Here is an 18,043-nt window from a genome sequence, read left to right as displayed (position 1 = left end):
ATTAATAACAATAAGCTTTAAGTTTGAAAAGAAAAATACTTTTCATATTCTTATGAAATGATATGGCATGATATTTAAATGAGAAACTTTTAAAAGATCTGTTAGCATATTAATATTTAAATGTTTAGTAGTACCCAGTAATTGGTACAGGTATCAAAATTTAAGCTGTGCAAACCCTTGATTCTGCAATTCCAACAGAGTGACATGTAATTTTTCTGATTAAAAAAAATCTTCATAAATACTAGCATAGCTCTAAGCCAACTTTGCTTTCAAGAATGCAAGAACAACTACAAACACAGCACATCAGACTGGTAAATAACCTGTTAAACAAATGCGGAGTAATAAACACAATCCTATCATCAATTTGAATGTGAGAATAAGAAAAACATTTGTGCTCCGCATGGTGGCACACACCTGCAATCCAGCAGTCAGGAGGCTAAGTCACTGAGTTCAAGGCCAGCCTGGGCTACATAGTGAGGCCCTGTCTCAGATAAAAGAACAGGGTGAGAGAAGAAACAAACACTGGTACAAAGAACTGAATGAAAGGAATGAACTTCTAAAACTACAGGTATTTCCACACTCTTCCTTTCCATCAACAAAAAGAAAGGCGCTTTATAAATGACAATGGCAAATTTTATTGTAAAACTTGAGAGTGCTGGAGAGGTGGATCAGTAGCTAATAGCGTGGCTGCTCTTCCAGAGGACCTGAGTCCAATTACAGCACCCACATGTAGCTCATAAGCATCTGCAACTCCAGTTACAGGGAGTCCAAAGCCCCCCTGAAGTCTCCAGAGGTACTAAGTACCCATGTGGTATATGACATACATGCCAACAAAATATCCATATACATCAAATAATAATTTTAAAGAATTTTTCAAAAGTAAAGAAATAAAAAGTAAAAACTTTAACTCTAAATGGGGAAGCAAGTGAAAATTTTTGTCCCAGCAATCAGCAGCCTACACTTCTAAAGACCCAAAAGGACAAGAGCAGTTTTACAGTGTGTCTACTCAGGACGCGTGCACAGCACAGGTTGGGGATACTGTCTCCGAGCCAAGCAGCATCTTACCTTATGCAAATCATCAGCTACCTTCTTTCTCTCACTTTGTTCATTTTGAAGTTTTGTGAGTGTTTCATTTAATTGTGTCTTCAACTGTAGAAACACAGGAACAGAATGATTAACTTCATTTGCATGCTTATTTGCTAATGCAGCATGAATATAGAATGAGCTCTTAACAGCCATTATACACAGTGGATTAGCTAAGAGCTGGCCAGAGGTATAGAGGAGCTGGCAGCAGAAGTCCCATCTGCAGAGCAGAACCGAAGAGAAGCTACAGAATGAAGAGAATTTAGTGTAGAAACTGTCAACCCCAAACCAGAGTCAGATGCTAGCAAAGTGCCTTTGAAAGTTACTCTTCATAGTTATTGAAATTATTCCAAATCAAAAGGAAAATGGAAAATTTCCAACCAGCTTTAAAACACTCCTTTAATCTAGAGTTCTCTTAAAAACTCTATTTTGGGGGGGCTGGAGAGATGGCTCAGAGGTTAAGAGAACTGGCTGTTCTCCCAAAGGTCCTGAGTTCAATTTCCAGCTCACTACCATCTGTAATGAGATCTGGTGCCCTCTTCTGGCCTGCAAGGATGTGTGCAGGCAGAACACTGTATACATAATAAATAAATAAATCTTAAAAAACAAAAAAAACCCCAACAACTCTATTGTGGAATAATCATTTTGTACACTGTGAAGATGTGTCAAGATATGTTACTCAGATAGGTTTAATAAAAAGCTGAATGGCCAATAGCTAGTCGGGATTTTCAGGGCACAGAGGAGCTGGGAAGAAGCAGAGTGAAGTTGCCAGCCAGAGGCAGAAGAAGCAGGAGGAGAGATAACAGCCACGAGCTAGGTGGCTGGACATACGTTTAAAAAAAATGGGTTAATGTAAGTTATAAGAGCTAGTTAGAAACAAGCCTAAGCTATCGGCTGAGCTCTCACAATTAATGTCATTATTGAGAAGCCGAGGAGGGTCCTGATGAAGAAGTCTGACTACAAATGGTATCCAACGTGGGGACACGTATTTCCACATAAGACCTAAAAGAGTTCTAAAAAAGGTTCCAAACAAACAAAAATGAAGCCAACAAAGCTTCCGAGTCCCACAGTTCTCCTGAGGCCGCAGTACAGAGCACATCTCCCACCCACTGCCTGTAGGCAGCGCACCATGAGCTAAGCTGCATGGTGGTTTAAGATTTTGATCATGCAAACAGAAAAGGTTTCAAATAAAAGCAGGGTCAGACAGAAAAACACTCTAAACGGGTTACAGTGTGTTGAAACTGTGTGTGGGCTAAAAAAAGAAAAGAAAATGGGTGTAGATAGTTACATAAAAAAATAGTTTATAAATAATAAGATAAAGTCTTTAAAGAAAACAAAATAATACAAAAAATACATGTAGAGGTGAAAAATGCACAGTCTGGATCTTGTATGGTGTTGTGTTGACTTTACATTTTTTGATTGCTGCTGAGCAAACAATAGCTGCTGAGAGACATTGGATTATAAAAGCTACTATTTTTAAAATGTCTTAACTTCAAAATGGAAGTAAAAAAAGACGTTATGTTGGGGAAGAGGTTATTTAGGTTATGCTTGTCTCCACAGAAAACAAAAGGCTATGGATTCATTCAAGGCTGATAGAGATCAGGTTTGATCAGGGGAGACACCTGAAAATCCTGGCTATAAACAAAGAAACATAAAAAAACTACAAGACAGGTAACATATATTTTACCTGCTCAAACATAGAAAAATTATCTTTAACTGACTTGTGTTCACTGCACATTCCATACTTGTGTTAATGCAGATACGCATGTTACTTTTGAAAGTTTATGGGTTTTCAGAACCAGGGGACCAGACACCAATGAAAATGGGTGGCCCAGGTGATCCAGCCTCTCAGATGCCTCTGTTGCAGTTTCCTCAGAGTTCTGCATCCAAAACAGCTTCAAGGCTGCTGGCTGAGATGGCCCAGCCTCACAGACTATAATAGCCAGGACTTGACCATTATCCTAATTTTCTCAGGGTTCCTCAAAGATGCTAGTGCCCAGCCAACAAGAAGCAGACTAGAGAACAAAACGCCCACATTCCCAAGAGATCAGGTGGGTAGTTTTTGTCATTTGGTGGGTTATGGATGTTTGTCATTGTTTAGGGGGAGGGGAACTAGTTACAAATTATTATTGGTCATGATGAAGGAGATTAGATTCAGGGATCTCTTTATGAAAAGAAAAGAGAAGAGAAATATTTTATATTGCTATGGATTTTTGAATATTGGTACAAATATAAGGTTATTTTTGTCAGAACATACTATACATACATTTCTTCTCTTGTTTAAGGTAGTGTAACTATGCATCTCATTTAATGGAAATTTCTAGTCCTTGAAAGTTATTATTACAAACTATTAAGGATAATAAAGAAGTGCAGGTTAGTAGTTAGTCATCTATAACTTGTAGTCATGTTAGGTATATTTTCAAGGTCAAACATAGATGTTTTAGATACATGGTCTTCAAACATTTCAAAGACTGATAGATATGGCATTTAAAATATTTTTAATAACATAAGCCTTTTTATGACAGTTAGACTCGTCTGCTCCTGGCAGCACCAATTTATTTCAAAATAGGATGATGGACATTGAAAATACTCCATATGGATTTTGCTTTCAGTGTGGCAAAACTAGCCATTTGGGCAAGAAACTGCTCTTGTCCTGACTGCTGATAGTACACTACACAAACTGGACATGCAAGACACAAAGGAAAAAGACCATTGAACTTTGCCAAGATAAGGCAGGATCATCCTTAAAAATTCCTGTTTCATAGAAAATTCTGCCAGACATTCTGCAGGACATACAGGAAAGTGACTACCAAACTTTGGCGAAACAAGGTGGGGCAGTCCTTCAAAATTCTTGCTTCCCAGAAAAGTCTGTCAGATACTCTATGCCTACAAGCCGAAGATGGTGCCCCAACATTGCAGAGGAACCTTGGGGTGACTGTCCAGGAGGCTAGATGTTTCTGTCATTTCTTAGTCTTGGAAGTGGCTTGCTCTGCACTTTCTGTTTACTCAGGTAATATTATTTCCTTCTCGGGTCTTTCATGGAGTTGTAGACGATGTAGGTTATAGTTGCAATTTTCCTTAGTTATGATAGAAGGTAAATTAGGCACACAGCTTTAGACTCATGAAGATAGAATATTGGAATATTTTCTCCTAATATGCCAAATGGAATGGACATTGTAAACGTAATTCTTACTTGATAATTATTCTTATTTTATATAGTTTCAATACCTTCCCTTTCTATTTAGACAATGCCTAATAATTGTTCTTATTGTATATAGTTTTACTACGTTACTATGTTAGAGTTAAAACCTTTCCTTTTTATTTACACAAAAAGGGGGAAATGTTGTGGAATAATTTTTTTTGTATACTGTGAAGATATGTCACTGAGACTGGTTTAATAAAAAGCTGAATGGCCAATAACTAGGCAGGACTTTTGGGGCACACCGGATGCTGGGAAAAAGCAGGGTGGAGTTGCCAGCCAGATGCAGAGGAAGCAGGATGTGCAGGAGGAGAGATAACAGCCATGAGCCATGTGGCAGGTCATAGATTAATAGAAATGGGTTAATATAAATTAGAAGAGCTAGTTAGAGACAAGTCTAAGCTATAGGTCAAGCTTTCATAATTAACACTAAGTCTCCATGTCATTATTGGGGAGCCGATGGTCCCAATGGAAAAGGTCGACTACAAAAGTCAGTCGGGGTACTGAAGAGTTGGCTATGTTTAAGAGCACTTGTTCTTGGAGAGGACATTGGTTTTGAAGCTCAGCACCCACATATGCTGTGGGATGTCTTTCTGTATGCCGTGAATATGTATTGCTCCCACTGGCTAGTAAATAAAGCTGTTTTGGCCTATGGCAAGGCAGCTTAGAAACAGGTAGGAAATCTAAGCAGAGATACCGAGAGAAGAAAAGAGAGGAGGGAGATGCCAGCCGCGACCCAAGGAGCAACAAGATACCAGAATGGTAACCCCATGGCCACGTGGCAAAACATAAATTAATAGAAATGGGTTAATTTAAGATGAAAGAGCTAGCAAGAAGCCTGCCATAGGCCATACAGTTTGTAAATAATATTAAGCCTCTGAGTGATTATAAGCAGCTGCAGGACCGGGGGCCGGGTGGGACCATGGGGCCAGGCAGGAAAGGAGAAACTTACTACTACACTACACACATGCTGTCTTTAACTCCAGTTCTAGGGGATCCAATGCCTCTTCTGGTCTCTGCAGGTACCAGACATGCATGTGGTGCAAAAACATACAGATAGGCAAAATACCCATACACATAAAATAATAAATCTAAATTTTTTTAAGAGAGTCAACTGCTTATCACTTTAAGACAATGAATAGTTTAAGTAATTTTTAAAACAGCTATGTAAGGTCACTCTAGCCTGAACTGCACCAGTAAGAAATGCTAAGATAGAATTCTCAATAGCCAACTTGTCAAAAACAGGTTGTATATAAACCCAGTATCCATGTATAATAACTCTTTTCTCACAACTGTTTCAATTAGATAGAAAGGAAATTGTCCACATTACCTAAAGAGTTATTGCTAGGCATGGTGACATACACCTTTAATCCCAGCACCTGGGAGGCAGAGGCAGGCAGATCTCTGAGTTTGAGGGCACCCTGGTCAACAGAATGAGTTTCAAGACAGCCAGGGCTACACTGAAATCCCATCTCAAAAAATGGAAAGAAAAAAAAAATTACTGATTTTGCCTCCCAGCCACAGGCATGACCTTCCAAACACTTTTAGAGACTTAACAGGAGTAACAAGTAAACAAACAAATACACTAACATTTAAAAGGGGATGGAGAATCCCCACTAGGACAATTTATTTGGAGAACTACATTTAAATGCCTAAAGCTTTTGCTTTTTGTGAAACTTAACTGAGAGTTTTGTAAAGCTTTGGCAGAGAGGGTCATCTTTTGGCACAAAAACACAACAGTGTGTGTATGGCCAAGCAAATTCATTTTATTTTAAAATAAAGCAACTATTACAATCACTTAAAATGTTCTCCTGATAGCAGAAAGAACCTTCTAAAAACATACTACAGGCTAACAAGGGTGGCCTATCACATGCCTGACAGGTGCAGTATATAGCAAATACATGCACAAAACTAGTCTTATACTACACTGGAGATGGGTCTACTTAAAACAAAGCATTGGTCAATGAAACAAGATCATGAAGAACAGTTTGTGTGTGTGTGTGTGTGTGTGTGTGTGTGTACACATACGTACAATACTCTTTATTTACTCCTCATACAACTCTAAAAACTAATTCTCATCAATCACTGTCATACTGAACATCATGGTGCACACCTGTAAATCTCAATAAACTGCAACACTCCGCAAGCTGAAGCAGGAAGACTGCTGCCAGTTCAAGGCTAGCCTGGATTATATAACCAAGGACGCCAACTAGGACAAATCCAACTAGGTAGAGGGAACGGGAAGACAGGGAAGGTGGGGAGGAAGGGAATGCTGAGATACATGCATGAAGATGCTTGATGAAAGCCAGTATTGCATGTTAACCTAAAAAATGCTTTAACACTAGAGCAAAAACTCCAGATTTAATAAACATAACTGCTGTAAGAAAGAGTGATCAGAAATGAGAATAAATAAGTAAGTTCTCCTTGTACATGTGCAGTGCTAAATGAAACAACTCTCAACTAGCAGGACTGATTTGGAGTAAGGAAAAACTTACTGTCTTCTTCCTAAAGTATGCTCAGATACTTAAAAAAAGTTAATCTGTAACATTTTAAATCACAAGAAGTTAAGATGATTAGTGTATAAAACAGAACAAGACCGCTGTATCTATTCAACAGCTCAGCATGTCAACAATCCACATAAATCCCTAAAAAAGACAAGAACAGGAATGCAAGAGCGTCATGTCTTAAAACCTGTAGCTGCAGCTAGGCCTGGTGGTGCAGTCCCCGCTCCTTGGACAGCCTGGGCTATAAAAACTCACAGCTACCTTAGGCAATTTAGCAAGACCCGTTATCAAAACTAAAGGGAAAGGCTGAGGATGTAATTCAGAGAAAGAATGCTTACCCATTATGCATTCCGTCCTAGGTTTAACTCCTAGGACCACGAGAGAAGGAGGGAGGAGGAGAGGGAGGGAGGGAGGGAGGGAGGGAGGGAGGGAGGGAGGGAGGGAGGGAGGGAGGGAGGGAGTCAGGAAGTCAGTCAGTCGGTCAGTCGGTCAGTCAGCAGTCATTTTGGGTTATTATGTGTTAGGTAATATATTGACAATAAACACTGGCTCATATCTGTAATCCCAGCCAAAAGACAGAGACAGAATGATTACTGAGTTTGAGATCAGCCTATGTAACAAACAGACCCTGTCTCAAAAGAACAAACAGAAAGGAAATTACTTTAAAAAGTTCTGAAATTTACTTTTAGAAAGACTAGTGAGAAGCTCTGGTTGGGTCACTCCCTTGAATGAAAACCATGTGTGTAAGCTTCAACAAGCTTCCTCCAGGTTACAAACTTAGTTAACTATGAGAGTTCGAGAAAATAATCCTTAAAACTCCACCAATCTTTTGCTTCTTTAGTCACCAAAAGTAGCACTGTTCAAGAAATTAGGCTGTAAAAGGCAGAAAACGTTGAAACAGCTGGAAGCCAAACATGCCATTATTAGGAGAAAAGAAAAACCATCCTCGGAGACCTCAGGAAAGGAAGGCTGGCTCTAACCGAACCAAAGTGCCAAGCTGAAGGGTTGGTTAGCCAGGGGAAGCCTGGTGGGCCTGTGCGCCAGCACACGTGGCTCCAGACGGGAAACTCAGTGGAGGGCAGGCCGCTTACCAAGTTAAGCTCCTCATTCTGTCTTACTGCTTCAGAATATGAGTCATCAAGTTTTTTCTGCAATTCAGTCAACAGATCTTTCAGCTGCAATGAAGTTTAAAGTTTAAGATTGATCTCCATGATGACCCATACTTGGTAGCTACTGGGAAGCTCTTCTACAAACAACTTAAACGGAAATACTTTAACACTCTGTTGCAACTGAATGTGAACTGGAAAGCAAGGTTGAAGACCTTCTGTCATGAGTACCTCTCTGACTTCTGTCACGTAAGTTGATCGTTCGATCTCTGCCTTCTCCAGCTCCATCTCCAAGTGCTCTCGTTCCCGCCTCAGCTGTCAGCACAAAACAAGGAATCAATACACTGAAATGTCTTGTCCATGGTTTTTCCATAATGGAAAGTTAGGAGTTTAAAACTATTAACTCAAACTACTCAAGATAATAAAAACATAATTAGATCATTAGACATAAAAGTAACATAATGCTAAAAGCAAGTTACAAGTGTAGCCATCAGATAGCATACATTTTCCATATCTTTGTTCTCTCTTCTCAGTCGCTCCAGCTCTTGCTCTGAGGATGTGAAGGAGGATTGCATCTGAAACGTGAGACAGCAGAGAAGAGAACACTGAGGACAGGCATTCAACCTGCAGAGGGGACGGCAAGACACCTCTACCCTCATGGTGGTGGCTGCTCCACTGTGACATGCACGATATACAGATGTTTGGGCCACATTCACCTCTGTCTTAGACCACATTCACCTCTGTCCTAGGCCACAGGCTAGAAATTCACCTTAAGAGATTTTTTTAGTTCTGCTTTTTAAATTTTTACTTATTTTATTCGGGGGAAGGGCAAATACAAGCCCCTGTACATCTGAGGTCAGAGAACAACTTGTAGGAGTCAGTTCCCTCCTTCCATGTGGGGTCCCGAGGGTGGACCAGGTGTCAGGTTTCGGCAGATGCCGTTATCTGCAAGCCTTTCATCAGTCCTGCTCAGAGGTTTCAAAGCTGTATACCATCCTGAACTGTCAATTAAAGCTCTCAAAAGCTCACATGTAACTTCATTCCAATAATGCTCAGAACCTACCCATCTGTATGATCCTCTATTAAAAGTCAGCTAGAATCACTTGATTTCTGGTGACATGAACAGATAATCACTATATTTAATCCCCAAAGGTATTAACACAGAACACAACTAGCAACCTACAGCCTGCATGCACACTGGCACAAAAAATAAAAAATATCCCATGCAGCCGGGCGGTGGTGGCGCACGTCTTTAATCCCAGCACTCAGGAGGCAGAGGCAGGTGGATCTCTGTGAGTTCGAGGCCAGCCCAGTCTACAAAGTGAGTTCCAGGACAGCCAGAGATGTAACACAGAGAAACTCTTGTCTCGAAAAACCACCAAAAAAAAAAAAAAAAAAAAAAAAAAATCCACCCCATGCATCTCTTCCACATCCATCCGATGGGTGGTTTTCAAATGGGTGAACATCAGAATCACCCAGGGTTCCTTCACACAATCCACTACCCCTGCACACGTGTAAGACTCAGGTGATGTATCAATGGTGTACCCCAGACGGCACTAGAGGGGATCCACATGCTCAGTACAGCTGCTCTAAGCACTTCCTTAAATACCTGCTTAATAGTCCTTCGTGACTCGTCAGCTTTAATCTTCCATTTACTTTCTTCTTGTTCCACACTGCGCTGCAGCTTCTGTAAAATCCCTTCCTAGAGGCAAAGGCAGAACTATTCTGAAAAATCTGTATTCTGATGTCAAGATAAAATCACTTAGGCCAGGAAGAAATAAGTCAATGATTTAAAAAAAAAAAAAAAAAAAAAAAAAACGAAATGTAAACTCAGTCATTCCCTACTGTTTCTGCAAGGACGGCTTTGTATTTTTCACACTCTAGCTGTAGCAGTGTGTGCACCTCGTCAGCCTCTTTCAATCTGTGTTCCAAAACCTGTGGTGACAAAATGACAAAGAGGAGGGTTGCAGTTTCTATTAGTTCAACCTCGAGTGACATAATAAACAGACAGAAATGACTTAGGACGGAATATTACATCGCAACCTTCCTAAGCAGCAATGCAGTCCGATGGCCTTTTGGTCACATGGTGTCCATTTGTGACACTCTTTTAAGTCCATCACACATTTACAGCAAGGATGTTACTCTTTATACACGAGGCAACATATCTAAGGAGGCCCATAAATACACTTTACAATGCTTAAGCCACACAGAAGGAAGATTTTATTCCTGCCGCCTAGGATTCAGAACAATCATGGGTCTGCACACTCTTGGTGGTCAAGGGTAAGAAGGAAGCTAGTTCCAGAATGCTGCTGAAATTATCTGGGGGTGCTTCAGCAAGCCAGAGAGACCAGCTACAAATCTTAGCTGAGCTTTACTTTGAAAACTTAAGCTATAAAGAGATGAGAGTAACTAAATTAAACATTTGGTTTTAAAAATGCAGGCACCATATTCTTTTCACTACCCAACTAATAATACATCCTTTTATCAGCCAATGTTCCTGAGAACAAGTTCTGATTTGCTCCACCTCACAGTTTGCTTAAATACATAGTTCATTTCCTGAACTAACCTTGACTGTCTCTGCATCCGAAGCTCCAGCTACACATGCTTTTGCCTTCTTTTCAAAGCCACGTAACCATTCAGTGTAAGTCTGTAGAGGAGAAAAGTCCAAGGCACAGATTTTTTATAAGTCTGATTAGTAAAAGAAATAATCAAACATTTAAAAGCACCAAATCAGATAATATAAAACAACAACAAAACAAAACAAAAAACCCTACATACATTGTCATTATACTTTCAGAATTTCAAAGGAAGATATAACTTTCACAGACTGAACATAATCCAGTTTTAAAAAACAAACAAATAAAAAATAAAAAAAACACTAAAAGCCAAATGATGCTACCTGCCTATAGCTACACAGCCTAGGAAGCATGAACAGAAAGATACTGAGTTCAAGGCCAACCTGGGTTTGAATGTGAGTTTCAGGCCACCCACCCTAGGCTATATAGGGAGACTATCATTTAAAATAAAATAAAATAAAATCAAAAATAAAAAAAAAACTGAGACAAGGCTTCACTATGTAGTCTGGCCTTGAACTAAAAGAAATCCTCCTGCCTCTGCCTCCCAATTACTGGGATTAAAGACAAATGGCACTATGGCCAGCAATAAATAAGTAAATAATTTAATGTACATTAAAAATTAAATATACACACATTACTATCAAAATAAGATACTTTTTAATTCATATCAAATTATTTGCAACTGAATTTTGGACTCCAAGACAGTAGACCTCAGCTCAAACTTCACATTCTAATGCCATGAGACGTAGTCATGAGTAACAGGCCACTAAGCTCAATCTGTGAAAAACTCAAAATCTAGATGAGCAGCTTTTTCAAAAACCTTTCCAGGTAAAACAATTCTTAAAATGAAGTAGAATTCAAACATTCAAAGACTAACTGAGGGGGTTCTGTTCAGAGGATTTCAAATTCTTTGAAGGTACTCCAAAGTTCCTGAAAATACTTCAAATTAAAAGACAAAACATGTATTATAAGCACATTTTAAATCATAATAGGGGATGATACGCACATATTTATTTAACTCCAACACAAAACTGGTTTCTGTTTACAGGTCAAGTAAAGAAAACAATACATGCTTTAGCCATTATCTGGAACTTTAGAATAAATTACAGATTTTTGAAGCTTCTTAATAGAACTTTAAACTGTGGTAACAAGTGTCTAATATTTTAAAATCAAGTTTCTTCTTACACTTTTGGTTTAGTTTAATTGATAAAGAAAGTGGATAAATGTTTACTAACTCTATAATGTAAAGCTTCTGACTTATGTAGCTGGATCAGGATATCTTACAAGTACCGCATGAGAAGAGTGGGTGATGCTGAGTCACCTCACGGCACGGAGTTTAATGTCGTGCTAGTGTTCAAAGCCTCTATCCATTTAAAAAGAACAGCATCCTCACAACACAAACGCAAACCACATCTCTGCCCACTACTAGACTACTCTAGGCTCAAATACCGGAATCCAACATAATTAAAACCCGATGAAAAGTTCCTGTCTGGATCTGCTTTACACAGTGGCAACAGCAAGCAATGAAAAGCTCCGCACAAAAGCCCCTTCCTGTTTGATGGTTATGTTAATTTATCCTGATAAGAATGAGGCTTAAGTTAACTCTGTGCTCTTTTTCTCTTGTACGTAGTCCTGGCTAGTCTGTTACAGAGACCAGCATGGCCCACCTCTGCCTCCCTAGTGCTGGGATTAAAGGTGTGCACCACCATGCCTGGCTAAATTAAGAAATTCTTTTAAAAATCTAGAATACTAATCTCTTAACTAGCACATGAAAAGTTTAAGACAACATGATGCAACATTCAACAAGTATGTGAACAAAACACAAAGAATATTGTCATGTCTTATGGTGATCTATAAATTTTTACAGAGCCTTGAAGATTTAGTTTTTGAAGGTCAACAGTAATGCCATTAAGAATAAATTTAACCAGGCATGGTGGCACACACTTGCTTGTAATCTCAAGCCAGGATTCGGAGGCAGAAGAATCAGGAATTCAAGGTCAGCCTGAGCCACATGGCAAGACTATATCCCCAAACAAATGAGCAAGTAATAATAAGATAATCAATAGATCTGTTACATTAAAAGAAAAACTGGGGGCTCAAGAGATGGCTCAGTGGTTAAGAGAACTGGATGTTCTACCAGAAGCCCTAGGTTCAATTCCCAGCACCTACATGGCAGCTCACAGCTGTCTGTAACTCCAGTTCCAGGGTACCTGACACCCTCATACAGATATACATGCAGGCAAAACACCAACGCACATAAATACTTTTATTTTTTTAATTAGAAAAAAAAAAGAAAAAGAAAAAACACTGACTACTGGCAATTTTCTACAATCTTTGAAGAACAGAAACTAGGTATCTTCAGCACTCTTGGCTCATAAATACTGTCAAATAAATAAATCCACCAATAAAACATACAGTAGAAACAAAACCAGATTATGGCCACAGAAGAAAAGGACATGAATGTATTAACACCCTTTCTCTAGGTTATCTCTCTGTCTAATATAAGACATTTTCCCAGTTCAGATGGCAGTAACACCTGCTATTCAAGCCTGTGTACCCTCCTCACAGCTACAAAGGAAACAGGAACCTTCCCTCCTTACTTGAATTAACAGTAGGTGCCTGTATCCATAACCTTAAGAGAAAAAGCAGCTGACCCTCTACATCTCATACAGTACACTCTGCCCCTGCACCCACACCTGGAGGAAGGAGCCGGTCCATGCTTGAAGCTTTGACTGTATCCAATAAATCAGGAACATCTTGTTACAGCACAAGGCACAAGCGCTACCAAAGGCCATCGCAGCCAGCCTGAAGAAGCTCCAGGGAACCACACAAGCAGATACCATAGACCTCAGTACCCACCACCATCCATGCACCTTGAAATACTGACCCTGAGTCAGGTAAGCCTCTAATGGGTACTGATTTATGAGTTATACTAAGGACAGGGAACACATCGGCACTAGGAATGCAGTCAGCTAAATCCAAACTATCAGAAACTGCAACAGGACACTTCTAGGCTTCAAATGGGAGAGGAGGAAAACAGATGGGATGCAGCACACTTGCAGGGATTTAGCAGACTGAAAACACCAATCACTTGTTGATTTTATTTGGGTTCTAATTATAAAATAAAATACCTCATTATTTAATTGGCATGAGCACTGTATATGGAAATTAGGGGAATGACTAAATATGTGTAATTAAAGATGTATTATTTAAACTAAAATAATTCTTATCTCTTTAGGATTATGTGTTAAAATATTTACAGATAAAATACCCTGATGTCTGAGTTCCTTCTGGGTGATCTAATACAGAGGTTCTCAACCTGTGGGTCATAACCCCTCAGCCAAATTTTTATCTCCAAAAATATTTACATTACAATTCACAGCAGTAGCAAAACTACTGTTACGAAGTAGCAACAAAATAATTTTATGGTTGGAGGTCACCACAGCATGAGGAACTGTAGTAAAGGGTGGAAGCATTAGGAAGTTTGAGAACTAATGGGATGGGAAGTATAAAGCCATTTATATATTAACATAAGCACGCATGGTGATTCCCAAAATGGGTCCTGTGATCATTATTCCACCGCCTACTTTTGAGTATATATACATTTGTTTTGTTCAAAATTTAAGAAGGCCTATCTGTACATTTCAGGAACTTCAAGGGCATTCCCTCAACGTTTAAGGGACACTCCCTGGTATGTGTCCTCAAGCACTCGCTGCTATCTGAGCTGGTCATCTTTCTGTCCTACAAGAACCACGTTCACCCTCATTCCCTGGGGTGAAGAGGAAATGAAACTCATGGTTTTCAAATATAAAAGACCCTAGTGCGTAGCATGGAATACATTAAAGGATTGATGTTAAAACTAAGAAGTAATCACTTAAATTATTATTGGTTTTATTACCATTCAGAAAAACCTCTTTTCCAAACATATCTACAAGCCATTCAATTTGATAGAATACAACGAAAGTTTCAGGTACAGAGCTTTGGACCAACTTACTCAGAAGCACACCTGCCTTGTTAAATGGCAGGGACACGCTAACAACTCAAATTCAGAAATCAAATGCTGCTACTGACAACTTCCTACATAAGTCAGGTGAAATGTGAAAAAGCCAGAGAGTCATCTTACCAAATTAGAAGGAACAGACACCATTGGAAATAATCTTTTGAGAAGTTCTTTGGACTCTAACTCAACAGCTTCCACATGTTGTTGTCTTTCCTAAAGCAAAAGACATACCAAATCAAACTTAAAAGGTTATACAATTTTGAAAGGAAAAAAAAAAAAAAGCTATGACCTTTGAAACTTTAATGGAGAAAAAAGTCAATTTTTAAAACTTAAAATTGAAAAATACCATTTTTCTTACTTTAAGGCATTAAAGGATACTTGCTTAAAGACAAGATCTCTAATGCATCCTAAATAGCAAATAATACCTTGAGTTAATCAAGGAAAAGCAGTAACTGACAATACAGATCTTTGTCATTAGAAACAAAGCGATTTGCCTCTCCAGGAACACTTCAAACATACATCCCTTCCTACCATTAAAACCTCACAGACGACTTTACCAAGAAACACGCATCTGGGTGGGATAAATGAGGCTTACTGACCAGTAATGGTTTACAAAAAAAAACAGTGATACTTTCCTATTCTGTTAAACAAAAGGGACATATAAATTGGGATGGAAGTAAAGGGGGAGGGGCAGAGCTGACCACTGCACCAATGCCACACATCAGTAAGAGTATACAGTGGGCTATCAAGTTCAACTGATATTTAATCTAAAGTTGTTGATTTCTAACTCCAATTATAAACTCAGAACCAGGGTTTGTCAAAATTAGGGAAACCATTTGACCACATACACATATCCCTTCAAATCTAATGCTCAAACTATTTCTACAAGATTTAAAAAAAAAAAAAGACACCTCTAAAAACGTACACCAAAACCATTTCACACACTACTGAGTCCAGCAAGCGACAGCAGGGGACGAGCAGAACCTCGAGCTCCGCTCAGCTCTTTGAAACCTGTCACTGATTTAAGACACATACACTTCAATTTAAGGAAACATTAATCACATGAAAATCTAAATGTACACAACAGAAACTAGAAACTGTATTCTATGCACTAAAACGTGCTGTATTATTAAAGATTAGTGGCAATATTTTACCACTAATAGCCGCTTTACCCAGTATTTTCAATAATTTAGTGAAGTCCACGAACTTGTACGCATATACCTAACTGCACAAAGCAGGGTATATTCACTTGAAGGAAACAACTGTTACTTCAGAGATGATCAAGAGGAGATTGTTCTCATTTGCCTACAGACAGCATGGAACAGAAGCATCCTGAGACCACAGAGGGAGAAAACGTAGCTCATCAGCAGCAGCCACCAAGCAAACTACTTTATTCTACAGAGAATTTGGTGGTAAACAATTTCCATTCAACACTTAAAATAGATCTAATTTTAGAAACTGAATTATTTCCTTAGTTCCAGCATTGATTAGAATATGCAAAGTACCTTTTATGTAAGTCTGTCATTTATAGTTTCTTACAAGTATTTACTACTTTACAAGTAACTCCAGGCTAGGTTTGGGGGCTCACACTTTTACCCAGTAGAGACAGAGGCAGAGGTAGGCAGATCTCTAGGAGTTTGAAGCTATCCTGGTCTAATTAGCTAGTTTCAGGCCAGCCAAAGCTACTCTGTAGTGAGACCCTGTCTCAAAAGAAAAAATAAATAAATAAGCAAAGCTCCAGAAGCTGGTATGGTGGCACACGCCTGTAACCCCAGACCTGGGAAGCTGAAGCAGGAGAATCTCAAGAGTCAGGCCAGCATGGACTATGTACTGAGAGCCAACCACACACAAAAGAAAAAGAAAAATCTAGTTAATAAAAACTAAACATTTACAGCCAGGGCTACACAAAGAAACCCTGTTTCAAAAAAAAAAATCAATAAATAAACATCTAAGAACAGTATGCTACCCTTTATTTTGACTTTATTTCTAGCACCTAAAAACACTAAAGGTGCTATACGTAGTCACATCACAATTTGTGGCACTTAGTAAATCAACATCATTTACACCCATGCTGTGAAAGGATTCTCAATTCTGTTAAGGGAAGACTGGAGTCTATTCCCTATAAATCATATAGCTATCAAGCCATCATGCACATACTGGAGCTCCCTTTGTCCATTAGAGGACACACAATGCCTTGTACAGGAAAGGTTAGAAGAACACTTTAGTTCTCAATAGTCCAAAGCCCACACTAGAAGCCTCCTTTGTGACAGGTGACTCACAACAGGAACCCTTCACAATTAAACACTGCCTGTGTGGCTAGAGCCTCCGTCTCTGGCTGAAATCCCTCTGGCAGTAATAGCTGCCAACTGTCTCAACTTAATGAAAATTTTTACCAGGTTAAGTACTGCAGTAAGTATAAATCTACTGCACTAAAGGAAATATAACTGTACACATGATATTAGCAAATCTTAAAATTGTATCTACTAAAAAACTGTTTCCAATGTCCTTAAGACTAATTAAAATGCAATAGATTACCTTGGCACACAAACACTTTCAGAATGTGGAATTAATCATATGGGGCATTCATTAACCTGGCTTCAAAAACCAATATTCCTGTTGCATTCATGCTCAGTTGTCCCACTATCTAGTTTACACCTCCACTCTGACCCTTTCCCCTAGTGGACAGACAGGCTAAAGAAGAATGCCCTTTGTTGTTTTGAAGATAAAGGGAACATATTTGTCAGAAGTATTTTATATACTCATCAAGAGAATTCTCCATTCATACTAATATTACATACTTCACAGGACACGTGTGCCGCAACTGTCCAGCCACTTCAAAATAGAACGTTTAAGTCTCTCTCTTCTAAGGAATCATCCCCAGTAGCAAACTTTGAACTGAAACTTTTTCTGTACTATTTAAGATTTTGCTGTTTTCCTACCTTGTCTGAATCCTCCTGGTATGCTCTAGAAACCCCACTTTACTATGCATCACAGATACATGCTAGGTTTTCAAACCTGTTCCATTAATTCACATTGATTTCTCTGATTTAGAGACTCCATCAAAGTTCTCTTAACTATGCCATTGGCCCACACCATCTGACAAGGAGAGACCTGAACACACAGTGTTAAGTCTGAGCCTCTCCCACCTACAGCTGTGCTCACCAAAACACCACCAACAAGGTCATCCCAACAGATCAGAGTGCCCAAAAGTCTCCAGGAGCAGACAGATGAAGAAGCAGAGATGATGGAGAAGATAAATGGGGGTGACAAAGAGACACTATATTTAAACTGCAGTGACAGGAAATGCTTTAGTCTGATCTGACAAGCTGCTGACTCTCTGTGCACGGTGTTTCTGGAGTTAATTACAACCTTGGAAGTCTTGTTCACTTTGTCCTGCAGCATTTTTTCAGTTGATGCCAATGCCTCCATTGCTTCCCAGTTTTTCTCCCGAAGGTCCTAATCATTTTTAGAAAGAATGATTTCAGTTTATCCATTATTAAAAGATTTCTCCTTTAACTTCATCAATATTTTGCACTGCATTTAAATGCTGGTTACTGCAAAATTATTTCAGTGGG

The 18,043-nt window shown here is 39.1% G+C and overlaps 1 protein-coding gene across 17 annotated transcripts in view; it reads right to left on the bottom strand.

The window, feature by feature from the left end:
- Positions 1-18,043, bottom strand: part of Ktn1 (kinectin 1) — a 97,327-nt gene that overhangs the window by 4,657 nt on the left and 74,627 nt on the right. For 5 of the 17 annotated variants that reach the window (XM_076544874.1, XM_076544880.1, XM_076544878.1 and 2 more), the window contains 8 exons: positions 14,592-14,681; positions 10,459-10,539; positions 9,738-9,827; positions 9,502-9,594; positions 8,396-8,467; positions 8,124-8,207; positions 7,878-7,961; positions 1,066-1,149 (listed from right to left, as the gene is read on the bottom strand). In XM_076544874.1, coding sequence (XP_076400989.1) covers positions 1,066-1,149; positions 7,878-7,961; positions 8,124-8,207; positions 8,396-8,467; positions 9,502-9,594; positions 9,738-9,827; positions 10,459-10,539; positions 14,592-14,681 — 678 coding nt within the window. Of the gene's footprint in view, positions 1-1,065; positions 1,150-7,877; positions 7,962-8,123; positions 8,208-8,395; positions 8,468-9,501; positions 9,595-9,737; positions 9,828-10,458; positions 10,540-14,591; positions 14,682-17,837; positions 17,925-18,043 lie in introns of all 17 variants that reach the window. The other 12 variants (XM_076544870.1, XM_076544872.1, XM_076544871.1 and 9 more) reach the window with 3 other exon arrangements.

Source organism: Peromyscus maniculatus, chromosome 9, assembly GCF_049852395.1.
Source record: "Peromyscus maniculatus bairdii isolate BWxNUB_F1_BW_parent chromosome 9, HU_Pman_BW_mat_3.1, whole genome shotgun sequence".
Lineage (NCBI taxonomy): Eukaryota > Metazoa > Chordata > Mammalia > Rodentia > Cricetidae > Peromyscus > Peromyscus maniculatus.
The sequence above is the reverse complement of the archived record's forward strand: the minus strand, read 5'-3'. Positions and strand labels throughout refer to the sequence as shown.